The sequence below is a fragment of the Natrix helvetica genome (assembly GCF_964273705.1).
Source record: "Natrix helvetica genome assembly, chromosome: 1".
Taxonomy (NCBI): domain Eukaryota; kingdom Metazoa; phylum Chordata; class Lepidosauria; order Squamata; family Natricidae; genus Natrix; species Natrix helvetica.
This window is the reverse complement of record NC_138548.1, coordinates 37851006-37864024: the sequence shown is the minus strand read 5'-3', so window position 1 is coordinate 37864024 and position 13019 is coordinate 37851006. Positions and strand designations below refer to the sequence as shown.

The 13019-nt window shown below is 39.5% G+C and overlaps 1 protein-coding gene across 1 annotated transcript in view; it reads left to right on the top strand.

The window, feature by feature from the left end:
- TDRD9 (tudor domain containing 9) overlaps positions 1-13019 on the top strand; it is a 107947-nt gene that overhangs the window by 25969 nt on the left and 68959 nt on the right. The window contains exon 2 of the mRNA XM_081938016.1: positions 5649-5755. Within this exon, the coding sequence (XP_081794142.1) occupies positions 5649-5755 (107 nt within the window). The remainder of the gene's footprint in view (positions 1-5648; positions 5756-13019) is intronic.

Sequence of the window (13019 nt, the reverse complement as noted above, 5' to 3'; positions counted from 1 at the left end):
CCTCCTGATATGTGTGTGTCTGTGTGTCTGTGTGTCTGTGTGTATATTGTCACTACTACAGCATGCCAATCATTGTATGTCATATAGGCAATAATTTCATGCCATACTTTGAGTGAATGAACAAGAAAGAAAAATGAAGTAAATAATTGAAATTGGAAGGTACCAGAACCAGAAAGATTTGCCTAGGAAGATTTCAGCACACATAACATACAGAAAAGTACCAGGCTGAAAACAGCAAGAGACAATTCCCTAAACAGCAGTTGGTTCCCATCTAAATTGGATCAGACAAAGGCATTCTGGTGGGAAAGGTTCATGAGGGGTGAGGAAAGGGCTACCTTGGGATCGGTCAACTTTTTGTGAGGTGCTAAACCTCGTAGCCCTTGAGGGCTATTGCATAAAATATACATCAAACGGATACTCTCAGTAGAAAACTAAAGGTAGTGATGCTTTCTGCTCTTTGACTCAATTAAATGTATGAAATGACACTGAAGTACCTACCATTCACACATTAATTTTAAGATGCAAATTATTGAAATTCAAAAAGTGTATGATACAATTTCAATCCAAGGCACACAATATTCCAAGGTCTGACTTGTTAAATGTTTCAGTGAATGCTGAAAAAGACTGAGCAGACTTCAACCAATTTTCACACAGAAAGTATCATTTTCCCCCCTAAATGACAAGGTAGCATTCATAACAGTATGATGCTGAAAGTTTCGGGTATTACAATAACCCAAAATTGAAGGGAGATGGGGATTGTGAACTACAAGAATTTTTTTTAATAGAAGCAGGATGCAAATTGCTTTTAAATGAACAACTGCAACACACAGAAGACCAGAGTATGCATCCACCACTTTTTTAAAAAACTCTGGTAACATAGCAACAAATGCAAAACCATTTACTTTCTGTACCCATAATGTCATTTATTCACACCTTCCTACACCTTCTAACGCAACATTTTGCTTGACTACACTAGGATTGAATTCCAGAAAAAAATGAGGTAAGAATTTCACATGGAACATTCATTTTGTATTCTTCAATTTATAATCACAACTGAGACAGGAACTCCCACCCCTGAGTAATGCAGTCATTAAGTAAGTTGTTCCCAATAGTACAAAATCATTATGGTCATTAAGCAAATGATCCTGTTGTTAAGTGACTCTGGCTTCCCCCATTGAGTTTGCTTGCGGGAAAGATTAAAGATGGCAATCATGTGACCCCAGGTCATTGCAACTATTGTGAATAATGCTAGTTGTCAACACCCACATTTAAAACATGGGACTGTGGGGATGCTGTGATATTCATAAGTGCAAGAACATCATTTTCATAAGTCATTTTTCAATGTCGTAACTGTGAATAACTTTTAAATGGTTGTAAGTCCAGGGGCTACTTGCATTGTTGTAGTCATTGGTTTTAACTGGGTGTCTGGAAGTCACAAGGGAGGATGCTATCTGGATTTCCTGGAGGAGACCGTTGACAGGATTGGTGCCACTTCTGAAATACACTGATTTCCTGCTCTCTTTGAATCTCTTATCTTCTCAGAATGTGCACTAGCATGCTGAAAATATGACTTGAAATAATGATACTGCAAGTACTATTGCTGACCAATGTAGAGCCTACAGCCGTGATGGCGAGCCTATGGTGCCACAGGTGCCATAGGTGGCATGCATAGCCCTCTCTGCAGGCATGCGAGCCGCTACCCCAGCGTGTGCACACACACCTCCCACCGGCCAGCTGGTTTTTGGGTCTCTGCCATGCATGCGTGGGGGTGAGGGGCACACGGGGTTGTGCGTGCATGCATGGGGGGAATAGCAGGGTCGCACGCACATGTGCAAGGGGACACCAGGAGTTGCATGTTGCACTGCATTATGGGGATGCATGCGCTTTCGGCACTGCAGGCCTAAAAGGTTAGCCATCACTGGCCTACAGCATTACTGGAATGTGCACACAATGGCTCTCACCTGCCAGTAACTAAGCTGATACACTTTGCATCAAGGTTCTGAATATTCTTCAAAGCAGCTCCTTGGAGAATGCATTGCAATTATCTATTTGAAATGTGAGGGGGGGAGGTAAAGGTTACTTTCACCAGGGCCTTTCTCTCCAAGAAGGATTACAGCTAGACATTTCCATTCTTTAGCCATGTTCACCACTGTGGTAACACACAAAATTAGCCTAGTGCATGGCCACCTATCGCATACAAATAAGAAGCTTGCAGTTGGCACAAATTTAATTGAATTTGGTGGGTATGACCAGCCTGTGGCAAATTCTGTAGGTTGAGAATATGTGAAGAAGTATTTTATCTTCCCCGAATCTCCCATCGTTGTTCATTTTATGATCCAAAGCAGTAGTTCTATAAAAGGAGACAGAAAAACCCTTTACTTTCAATACAGTCTTTTGGAGAATTGATAAAGCCTTTCCTGTTAGGAATTTAACCCGAGAATCTGCAAATTGGAGTATGAATATTTATTTAAGAAACATAAGAATAATACAAGAAGCAACATCAGAAGACCTTTTTTCGTTGATATTCAAAATTACACGAGTTTGGAAACCTTACACACTAAATGTACAATACAGATAAAATAGAGATGCAGGTTGTCCTCGACTTACAACAGTTCGTTTAGTGACTGAAGTTTACAACAGTAGTGAAAAAAGTGACTTATGACCATTTTTCACATTTATGATCATTGCAGCATTCCCATAGCCATGTGATTTACATTTGGATGCTTGACAACTGACTGACATTTATGATGGTTGCAGTGTCCCCAAATTACGTGATCCTTTTTGCGACCTTCTCAAAAGCAAAGTCAATGGAGAAACCAGGTTCACTTAACAGCCATGTTATTAATTCAACAACTGCAGTGATTCATTTAACAAATGTGGCAAGAAAAGTCATATTGGGGCAAAAAAAATGAGGCAAAGCTCACAACAATTTTTTCACTTGGCAACATAAATTTTGGACTCAATTGTGGTCGTAAGTTGAGGACTAACATTTACTGTATGTGTGCCATTGCTGACAATGTAATTTCAGCTGTGTGCTACACGCTGCCATACACTATTAAGGTTAAAGCCACATACTCTATTCAACAGAGCAGACTTTTGTTAAGTGCTGCCTTGCAATGTTTAGGTGCATCTATATTTGCTGTGATAGCACAGTTGTTTTCTTTTCAATGCTGTGATAGCACAGCATTTTCTAGCAAACTAATGTGGATTTCCCAAAGGTGCTTTTTTTTTTTCAGGAGGCAACTGGACCTTTTCTTTGAAGACATTTCACTTCTCATCCAGGAAGCTTCTTCAGCTCTGACTAGATTGTGGGGAATTAAAAAGCAAGTCCAGTTGCCTCCTGAAAAAAAGCACCTTTAGGACAACCATGACTTGGATGACTGAGAATTTCCATAAGTGATAATACAAGTATCTAAAGAATGGAAAGACAAGTGTTAGTGCTGTTGCCATTTTGAGCAGCACACTCTTAATCTTTCCTCTTAAAAAGAAAATCCCAGAGACTAAAAAAAGAGGGAGATGCAGTTGCTTGGTCAAGAAGAGTTTGGTTTTGCATAAGAGCATCAGTATGGTTGAAAGCACACCCTTGGGTTGAGAGAGTGGTTGGCATCAGTTTTACATTAAACTTCCAGTCCTTTCCTTATGGAAACACTGACCCTGGAATAGAGAATTGGGCATTAAAGTGGAAAATAAGGCCCTAAAAATGATTGAGGTTTGTGAAGGGATGCTGTCAGAAATGCTTGTGTTCAAGAGAGCAAATTCCAGTGGCTTTGCTCCATCTTATTTTTTTCCCCACTTACATTTTCATACTTTACTTGCCTTCTTAATGCCCTGTCACTTTCTCTTACTAATGACATTAGTAGAATGCTGGAATAGTTAGTTCCCTGTCATTTTAAAAAAAAAAGTGTATTACGCAATACCGTATTTCCCCGAAAATAAGACAGGGTTTCATTTTCTTTTGCCCCACGAAATATGGCCTTGGGCTTATTATAGGGGAGGGCTTATTATTTTCTGGGGCAGGTGAGAAGCGAGGCACGCCTTTTATCTTTCCAGCTCCATCGTGTTCCTCGCCATTATGCTCAGGGAAGCGGCTGGTAAAAAAAACCCTCTCGCAAGTTCAATCAAACATCTTGAAATCGCGAGAAGGTTTTTTTTTTTACCAGGGGCTTCCCTGAACACAATGGCAAGGAACGCGACGGAGCTGGAAAGGTAAGAGGCATGCCTCGCGGCCCAACACCGCCCACCTCGCCCCAATGGTAAAGGCAGCCTGCCTGGTTCCCTTCCCCACCGTCCCTTTAGCGAGGGGTGGCAGGTGGGGAGGGGAGAAGAGAGGCGCGCCTCTTACCTTTCCAGCTCCGTTGTGTTCCTTGCCCTTTCGCCCATTGAATCCCCTTGTAAAAAAAACCTCATGAGTTCAACTCGCAAGGTTTTTTTTACAAGGGGATTCAATGGGCAAAAGGGTGAGGAACGCAGCGGAGCTGTCAGTCTCTGATAGCGCTAGGACGTGCGTCTCGCTTCTCCCTCCCCCCACATCTGCCACCCCTCGCTAAAGGGACAGCGGGGAAGGAAACCAGACAGGCTGCCTTTATCATTGGGGCGTGTTGGGCTGTGAGGCGCGCCTCTTACCTTTCCAGCTCCGTCATGTTCCTCGCCCTTTCGCCCATTGAATCTCCTTGTAAGAAAAACCTTGCGAGTTGAACTCGAGGTTTTTTTTACAAGGGGATTCAATGAGTGAAAGGGCGAGGAATGCAACAGACCTGGAAAGGTAAGAGGCGTGCCTCGCTTCTCCCCCCCACCTGCCACCCCTTGCTAAAGGGACAGCGGGGAAGGGAACCAGGCAGGCTGCCTTTACCATTTGGGTGGGCGGTGTTTTTTTGCATGAGAAGGAACAGGCAGGAGGGGGTGATTGCATTGCTGGCCTGCCACTGTTTTTGCGGCGGGCTCTTTGAGTAGAAGGGAAGGACGGGGGGTGGAAGCACTTTGCTTCGCCTGCCGCTGTTTTTGCGGCGGGCTCCTTTTGCGTAGGAGGGAAGGGCGGGAGGTGGAAGCACTTTGCTTTGCCTGCTGCTGTTTTTGCGGCGAGCCATCTTTTTGCCCCGCAAGTTGTACCAGTAGGTGGTACAGTGGTAATGTCGGGGACCAGTTGCACATGCACTTAAATAGTTGGGGCAGGCTTATTTTCAGGGAAGGGCTTATTATGGCGCATGCTCTGAAAAGTCCAATTGGGCTTATTAGCAGGGCATGTCTTATATTCGGGGAAACACGGTATGTCTATTCTCATCTCTGCTTGGTAATGGAACTCAATATGTCATGACCAGCAGTTGTAAATGCCACATATGTGACATTTCTAGATACTTAATTCCATTGTTTATATGGTTAAAGTTGTCTCTTTTAACAGTTGTATAGGTTTCCCCCCTCCTTTATCCTCCTCTTAAATAGATTTAGCTAGGTTACTCATCTTTCTGCACTTTAGTAGCACTAATAACTTGTTTGGCTTCCCTCCGTAGATTCTTATAAACTTCTCAATCAGCATTGGATCAGAAAACTGGCCCGTAACTAATATGCATCTTCATAAAATTACTCAGAGCTTGTCGGTCGGATCTTTTATTGTAAGTTTTCATTTTAATTTGTCTTTTTTTTTTAACTTCTAGGACACCTGTGTTGCAAAATGATGGAGAGGAATATATAAAAAGATATAGGCAATTGGAGGTAAAAGAACTTGAGGCAGAAGGTGGCAGCTGTTCTTCCTGTAAACCAGGTATTTTCCCCACTTTCTTCTTATCTTAGAAATCCTGTCCAATCGTGCATTAAGCATAGAATGGATTGTGAAATGCGGCATTTAGGATTGGAATAAGATACTGTATATGAAGGAATGGCTCTTTTTTTTACCCATTTCATCAGCAAGAGCTGAGTATGCCAGGAACGGAGAACATCCAGTGAAGCTGGCTGAAAGGAATTTGAAAAGAGATGGAAGGAAGCACTTCTTCACATAGCCCTTATGCTAACCTTTTGGATTCATTAACATAAGACACAGTTGTGACCACTAACTTACAAATACAAATACAATAACAGAGTTGGAAGGGAACTTGGAGGTTTTCTAGTCCAACCCCTTGCCTAGGCAGGAAACCCTATACCATTTCAGAGGAATGGCTATCCAACATCTTAAAGACTTCCAGTGTTGGGGCATTCACAACTTCTGGAGGCAAGCTGTACCACTGATTAATTGCTCTAACTGTCAGGAAATTTATCCTCCGTTCTAAGTTGCTTCTCTCCTTGATTCGTTTCCACCCATTGCTTCTTGTTCTACCCTCAGGTGCCTTGAATAATAGTTTGACTCCCTCTTCTTTGTGGCAACCCCTGAGATACTGGAACACTGCTATCATGTCTCCCCTAGTCCTTCTTTTCATTAAACTAGACATACCCAGTTCCTGCAACCGTTCTTCATATGTTTTAGTCTCCAGTCCCCTAATCATCTTTGTTGTTGTTCTCTGCACTCTTTCTAGAGTCTCCACATCTTTTCTACATCGTGGCGACCAAAACTGAATGCAGTATTCCAAGTGTGGCCTTACCAAGGCATTATAAAGTGGTATTAACACTTCATGTGATCTTGATTCTATCCCTCTGTTTATGTAGTCTAGAACTGTGCTGCACACTGCTGGCTCATATTTAAATGGTTGTCCACTAGGACTCCAAGATCCCTTTCACAGTTACTACTGTTGAGCAAGGTACCACCTATACTGTACCTGTGCATTTCATTTTTGTTGCCTAAATGTAGAACCTTACTTGGGTAACTTTAAAAGTAAATTGAGTAAATTAATGGACAACTATGGACATCTATTTGGTTTGCCTCCCATCTTCTTTATACAGGAACTCAGTATAGCATACATAATGCTCTTTCCTCCTATTTTTCTCCACAACAATCACCCTAGGAAGAGAGATTGGACTGAGAGACAGTGATTGGCTAAAATATTACCCATTGATCTAAGATGAAGCGGAATCGGGGTGTCCCCACTCTTAATTCAATGTGTTTGCTTAACAACCCATGATCCTTGCTTAACAACAGTAATAGGGACTGTAGGGATTGCCATTGCTCAGCTATGCAGTCACATGACAATGCACTTGTCACGTCATGACACGTCATTTAGTGATGGAAATAGGTACCCCAATTGCTCCTATAACCTGAGGACTGCCTTGTAATTAACTAATCTGTAACTACACTGATCAGGCAGCTGTACCTTGTGTCAGGTTGTAAATGTGGAATTTTCCTTAACAACATTTCAATATAAAGTGAATTGTAGTAATCTCACTGAGATGACAAGAATGTGAACATCTCGGAGAGGAGGAGCTGATGTTGCAACGAGACGACGTACAATCTTGGAGCTCCAAGATCGCAGTTGATACTTTTGCCGCTGGACAGTCCTTTTCGATCCAAACCATCCTGAAGAGACGGTGATAGGGAAGAGTATGTCCTGCTGATCTCAGGGACACCGCAAAGTCCCTGATTGATCCAGGAGAACCTCTTCTTGCCGGTGATAGAAGGGCAACCACTGAAGCTGCTGAAGTTGGGACAGCTCTGGAACGGGAGGAAAGCGGAAAGAGAAAGTGTGCCGTTTGGTGAGGAAATTTTATTATTAGACAAGAGATTACTCCAAAAAAATCAAAGTTAAATTAAATTTGAAAACAAAAGAAAGTAAGCGGCAAAATTAAGCTATGTTAGACAGTGTGTTATCCTTGTTTTTTAAAATCTTTTTTCCTGGATGGAACTTTTGCAAATATTTCCTATTTTTTAAACTGAATGGATTAGTTTTTCTTCTACTACTTTTTATTTCTTTTTATATACCGATGGATTAAGAATTTTTTCCTTTATTTTTACAATGCTGGACTGGATGTTTTTTTTCTCCATTTAAGAAGGTTTTTTTCTTTTCTCTAAGTTTGGATTATAAAGAAGATATTAAAAGGAATACAAAGAGGTCTGTAACAATAGAAGGAAAGGAAGTAACACTGCCACTTGGAGACTGGAGGCTGGAAATATTCTTTGTTTTTCCCTTTGATCATTTGTTTTATACTTCAAGGTCTCTCAGCTTGTTTACTGTGAGTGATAGTGGGAAGAGCACGGGTTGTTTATACAGGTGCTCTTTGGGAGCTCTTTCAATAGCTGGAGTGGAGAGAGAAGATACCTTGACTTTGAAAGATTATAAATGAACTCACTTCAAATCTAACAAAAAGCTTTGAATGTTATAGTGGCAGTGTTTGCAAATTGGAAAATGGCGCAACAAGAAAAAGAAACCTTAACATTGCAAATGATTATGTTTGGAATTCAAAAGATCTTAGCAGTAACAGAAAAAATTGAGAAGAGATTGGAGAATATAGAACGCAGCACAGTAAAATTTGATGGAAAAATTGAGGATGTTTATCAAATGGAAAAAGTAGAGGACAGAGTTCTAAAAATTGAAGGAAAAAATAATCAAAGAAACAAGAAAACTGTTAATATTGATAGGAAACTGAGCCTGGCTGGAAATGAAAAGAATGGAATATGGAAAGGAGAGATAGATGGACTGGAACTCTATCAAAGTACAGAAGAAGAAAAGAGAGAAAAAAATGATGGAAGTAAGGAGATAAACTTTATCAGAAGCATGAGTGATAACTAAAGATAAGCTGATTGAAGAAGCTAATTGAGGGTTTCGAGTTTACATAAGAAATGAAATGAACAATAACTTGTGAAGAGAAGTCTATATAAGACTTACCAAGAAATTAATCAGAATGCTAATGGCAAAAGACATAAGACTGCACTATTTACTGGAAAGACACAGGTTGATGTAATGAAAGCCGATAATAAAAATGAAATAAAATTTAGTTAAAGTTAGAGTATTGTGTATAAAATGAAATGATAATGGTTATAGTTAAATAAATGATTGATAATGATAATAATGCATATGTATGTATTGGTTTGTTAAGAGGAAATTCTATATAAATTGCAAATGGAGACTATGAAAGGAAGTTTAGAAATTAAACATAATCAATTTTTTATTTAGAACATGTTATAAAGATGCAATTTTATTGTAGGATGTTGGGATTATGTGGTTTTGCTTTAAATTGGAATATTTCATATAAAAGGATGTAAAAACAATTACAGTCAAATAAAGGCTGAGGTATGATGAAAGCAATGTATATAAATACTGCATACTTGATTTAAAAATATGTGATTCGATATGAATTATAGGTGATGACTGTGGAAGGAACGCACAGCAGTTTTTGTAACCAACCGTCACACTTTCTACAATTTGTAATAGAAGATGGGTTTTTTTTGTCTGTTTGTGTTCATTTAAAAAATAAAAAACTAAAAAAAAAAAGAATATGAACATCTCCTGTTCCAGCTATGTAACTCAACTACCTGCTGGTTGATTTTACTGATGAAGCTTGTTACCATTTTCTGTTTTATCATTCTATAGCCTGCATTAACACAACGTATTGAATCACAAATCAAACAATCTTACTTTATTTTAACGGAACGATTAGGAAATTAAAACAAATATTTTTGGGGCCACATTTGAATGCTAGGTCTCAGACATGTCTCTCTATTTAATTTAGTTAATTAATGCATTAGTTGTACTTCCAGCAACATGAATTATTTATGTATACATGTGTCAAAGTGATAATTTAAGAGCTAACCAGCTGATGTAATGAGGGGAATGAGAGTCTTTGGCTGTTACCCTTTAAGAGCCCGTGTAATAAGAGGAGGCCCTACTAGAGTGCTTGTTGGTTTCCCTGCTGTAATTACTGTTTGATTAGATACTGCTTGTAGCATGTATAGTATTCCTATATTCTTATTGTAGATAAAAACCACTATTTGATACAAACCATTGTTGGCTGTACTTGCTCCTGTGTTGATACACGTGATGTGCACACTCTTGACAACATAGATTTTAAAAAATGCCTGAATCTCCATGACTCTGAACATTTTGCACTATAAAAACTAGAACAACATACTAAAAAGCAAAGGGATGTGCACTGAGAGGAAGAATACTATGCCAAATAAAACATTTAATATTTTAAATAGTTTGGATCACTGATGTTACATTTACAACCCGATGAAATACTGATGAGTAAAAACTAGGTAAAGATTTTGTGGATATAGAAATACAGAAAACGAAATAAAGCAAGGTGTGTCTTAAGTGGCAAATTCTAGTGATGAGTATAAGGAAAAAGGGAAGTGTTTGGCAATATAAATGATTCTACATATTGTTACCTTCGTTATGTCTTCTCATAGAGGGATTGGATAGGAGTTGGAATCTTATTATACTACAATTATTTATAATGTTTATTATAACAATAAAGTGGTCCCTTGGGAATCTTTTCTGAAGAAACTGAACATTAAAATGTGTGTTAGCTTTAACTAGAAAGAAGATGGGAATAAAACACTTCCTCCATTTATACAAGGCAGTGTTTTCCTACAGTCCTGTTTGGAACTGTATAAAAAAATAGTTTTCTAGTTATTAACCAACACATTTTTAGGCACATGTCAGTGAACGTCTGGGATCATTCTAGCAATGCTTGAAATATTTCTCTTAGCAGCTTGAAATATCTTCTAGCTCATTTGGTCAAATTGTACAGAGCTCTTGATGTTTCCATACTGACATCTTTGCATTTGCCAGGGGGTGGATACCAGCCAGCTCTATAATGTTGTGACAATATGAGTTGTTCAGAAGAAATGCATACTTAAAAATAGCCCAATATTAATAATAGCATTTTGTTATCAACACTATAACTCTCAACATAAGAATGGCTTATTTTTAGTTACCTTACTGTAGTAATTAGTTATCTTAGTTATTAAGCTCAGATATAAACAGTTCACTTTATTTAAATTTACTGCATCACAAACAAGGAAATAGGGTTTTGCGATTTAGAACATGCCATGATTGTAAGTCTGTTTCAAACCTTGGTTAAAGTTCTGGCTTGTTCGAAACCTCTAACTGTTTGAACAAGACAATGCACGTTACTCTGAGTATATGTAACTTCTCTCTATTTACTGTTGGTCAGATCATACCTGAATATTTCACCAAGTTCTGAGCATTGTATTTTAGGAAGGACATTGTCAAACTGGAGCATGTCCAGGTAGACCATTAGATGTTAAATGGAATAACAAGCCTAGGAGAAACCATTAGAAATTTGGATTTGTTTTGGAGAAGATTATAGAGAGACATAATGGCTCTTTTCAGGTACTGGATGTCATGTGAAAGACAGAGGATGGTTCAGAGTTATTCCAGAAGACAGGACAAGAAAATAATGGCTTAAATTACAAGGAAGCATATTTGGTTGAATATCAGGAAAATATTTAAATTTGCTCTATGCTGGAACATAGTGCTTCAGTAACTGACTGAATTAATTCAGTTGCCAGGGCCTAACACACTGAAGCGCAGAACAAGCATACTGGCTGTTGGGCTTATATAACAGAATGAGATGCAAATCCGCCAACTGCATTATAGGTAGTCTTTTCTTAACCTCCATTTGTTTAGCGACCGGTCAATGTTATGGTGGTGCTGAGTAAAGAGACTTTATTATTGGTTCTCAGAATTCTAGCTGTTGTAGCCCCTCTATGATAATGTTATCAAAATTCGGGCCTGATCTGGCCCACCCACATATATGATTGCTTTTTGGCTGCCCAACTACCTGCTGCTGCTAGTTGCCCCTGCTGCCCCACTGTTTCACCCACTTCATTAGGTGCCACTGCTACACTTGCCAGAACCTTCTTTCATATGATTTCCTTTCATACCAGTGCAAGGTGGGGATTGTCTTGAGGACAGCCAGGGCCTTCTTTTACAAAAGAAGCCATATGAAAGAAGGCCTCAGCTTTGCTGGATCAAAATAACCTTTCTAGCCAGATTTTGTGTGTGTGTGCACGTGTGTGCGCGCGTGCGCATGCGCGCATAGCCAGAGTTATCTTTCATGGGCTAGCTAAAGAAGCCCAGTATATGAAAGAAGATTTGGCTGTTGTGTGGTCACGGCTTCAGGCATGGCTGGGCAGTTAGCACCAGGGAGTAAGTGGGTATCTAAAATGGATGTTTTGTCTGCAGAAGCATTAGAAGAGCTGCAGGCTGTTCACTGCACTTGAACCCTCCACACCTATCTCCCCCCACCCCCCGGTCTCTGGGGGGGGGGGAATAGGTGGGGAGGGTTCAAGAGCAGTGAACAGGCTGCAGTTCTTCTAATGCTTCTGCAGACAAAAAAATCACTGTTTCTGCTGTCTCTAATCCAGAACTATGCAAAGTAATTATGCAGTTGGATTAGGAAGATTCAGATTAGGCAGAGATCCAGATTCAAAGGACAAAATGTAACATAGTGCCATGGGTGAACATCTGTGGCTTTTTCTGGAAAGTGTTATGTGAAGGTAAACCCAAAACACTAATGATTGATTATTTATGATAAAAGATCGAAATAATTAGTAAAGGATGCAAGCATAGTTTCTGAACTTGAGACTGACCACTTGGTAGTGTCAAAACTTGAACTTTAGGAAAAATGAAAAGAAAAGAATGAAAGTAAAATTTGAAAAATGGAATGAAACCACAAAATATCACCTAGCAATGAAAATTGGTGTCTCAATTGATGCTGTAGGTCAGTGGTGGGCAACCTTTTTTTTCAACTGAGCCAAATCTCGCCAAAACCACGATTGAAATTTATTTTGAGAGCCACATTTTTAAAACCGAAAATACATAGGATGGTACACTGTTTTTAGTTTCAATAAACTCTGGCATTTGAAGCACGCAAGTCTTAAAGCTGTCAAGTTACAAGATCCTTGCACCCCTAACCCTTTAGAAAAAAAAAAACCAGGGGTCTTCAAACCTGACAGCTTGAAGACTTGTGGACTTCAACTCCCAGAATTCTGAGAATTGAAGTCCACCAAGGGCATCAATCATATTAGCCCAGGGATCTGCAAAATTGGCTCTTAAGACTGGTGGACTTCAATTCCCAGAATTCTGAGAATTGAAGTCCACCAGTCTTAAAACAGCCAACTTTGCAGACCCCTG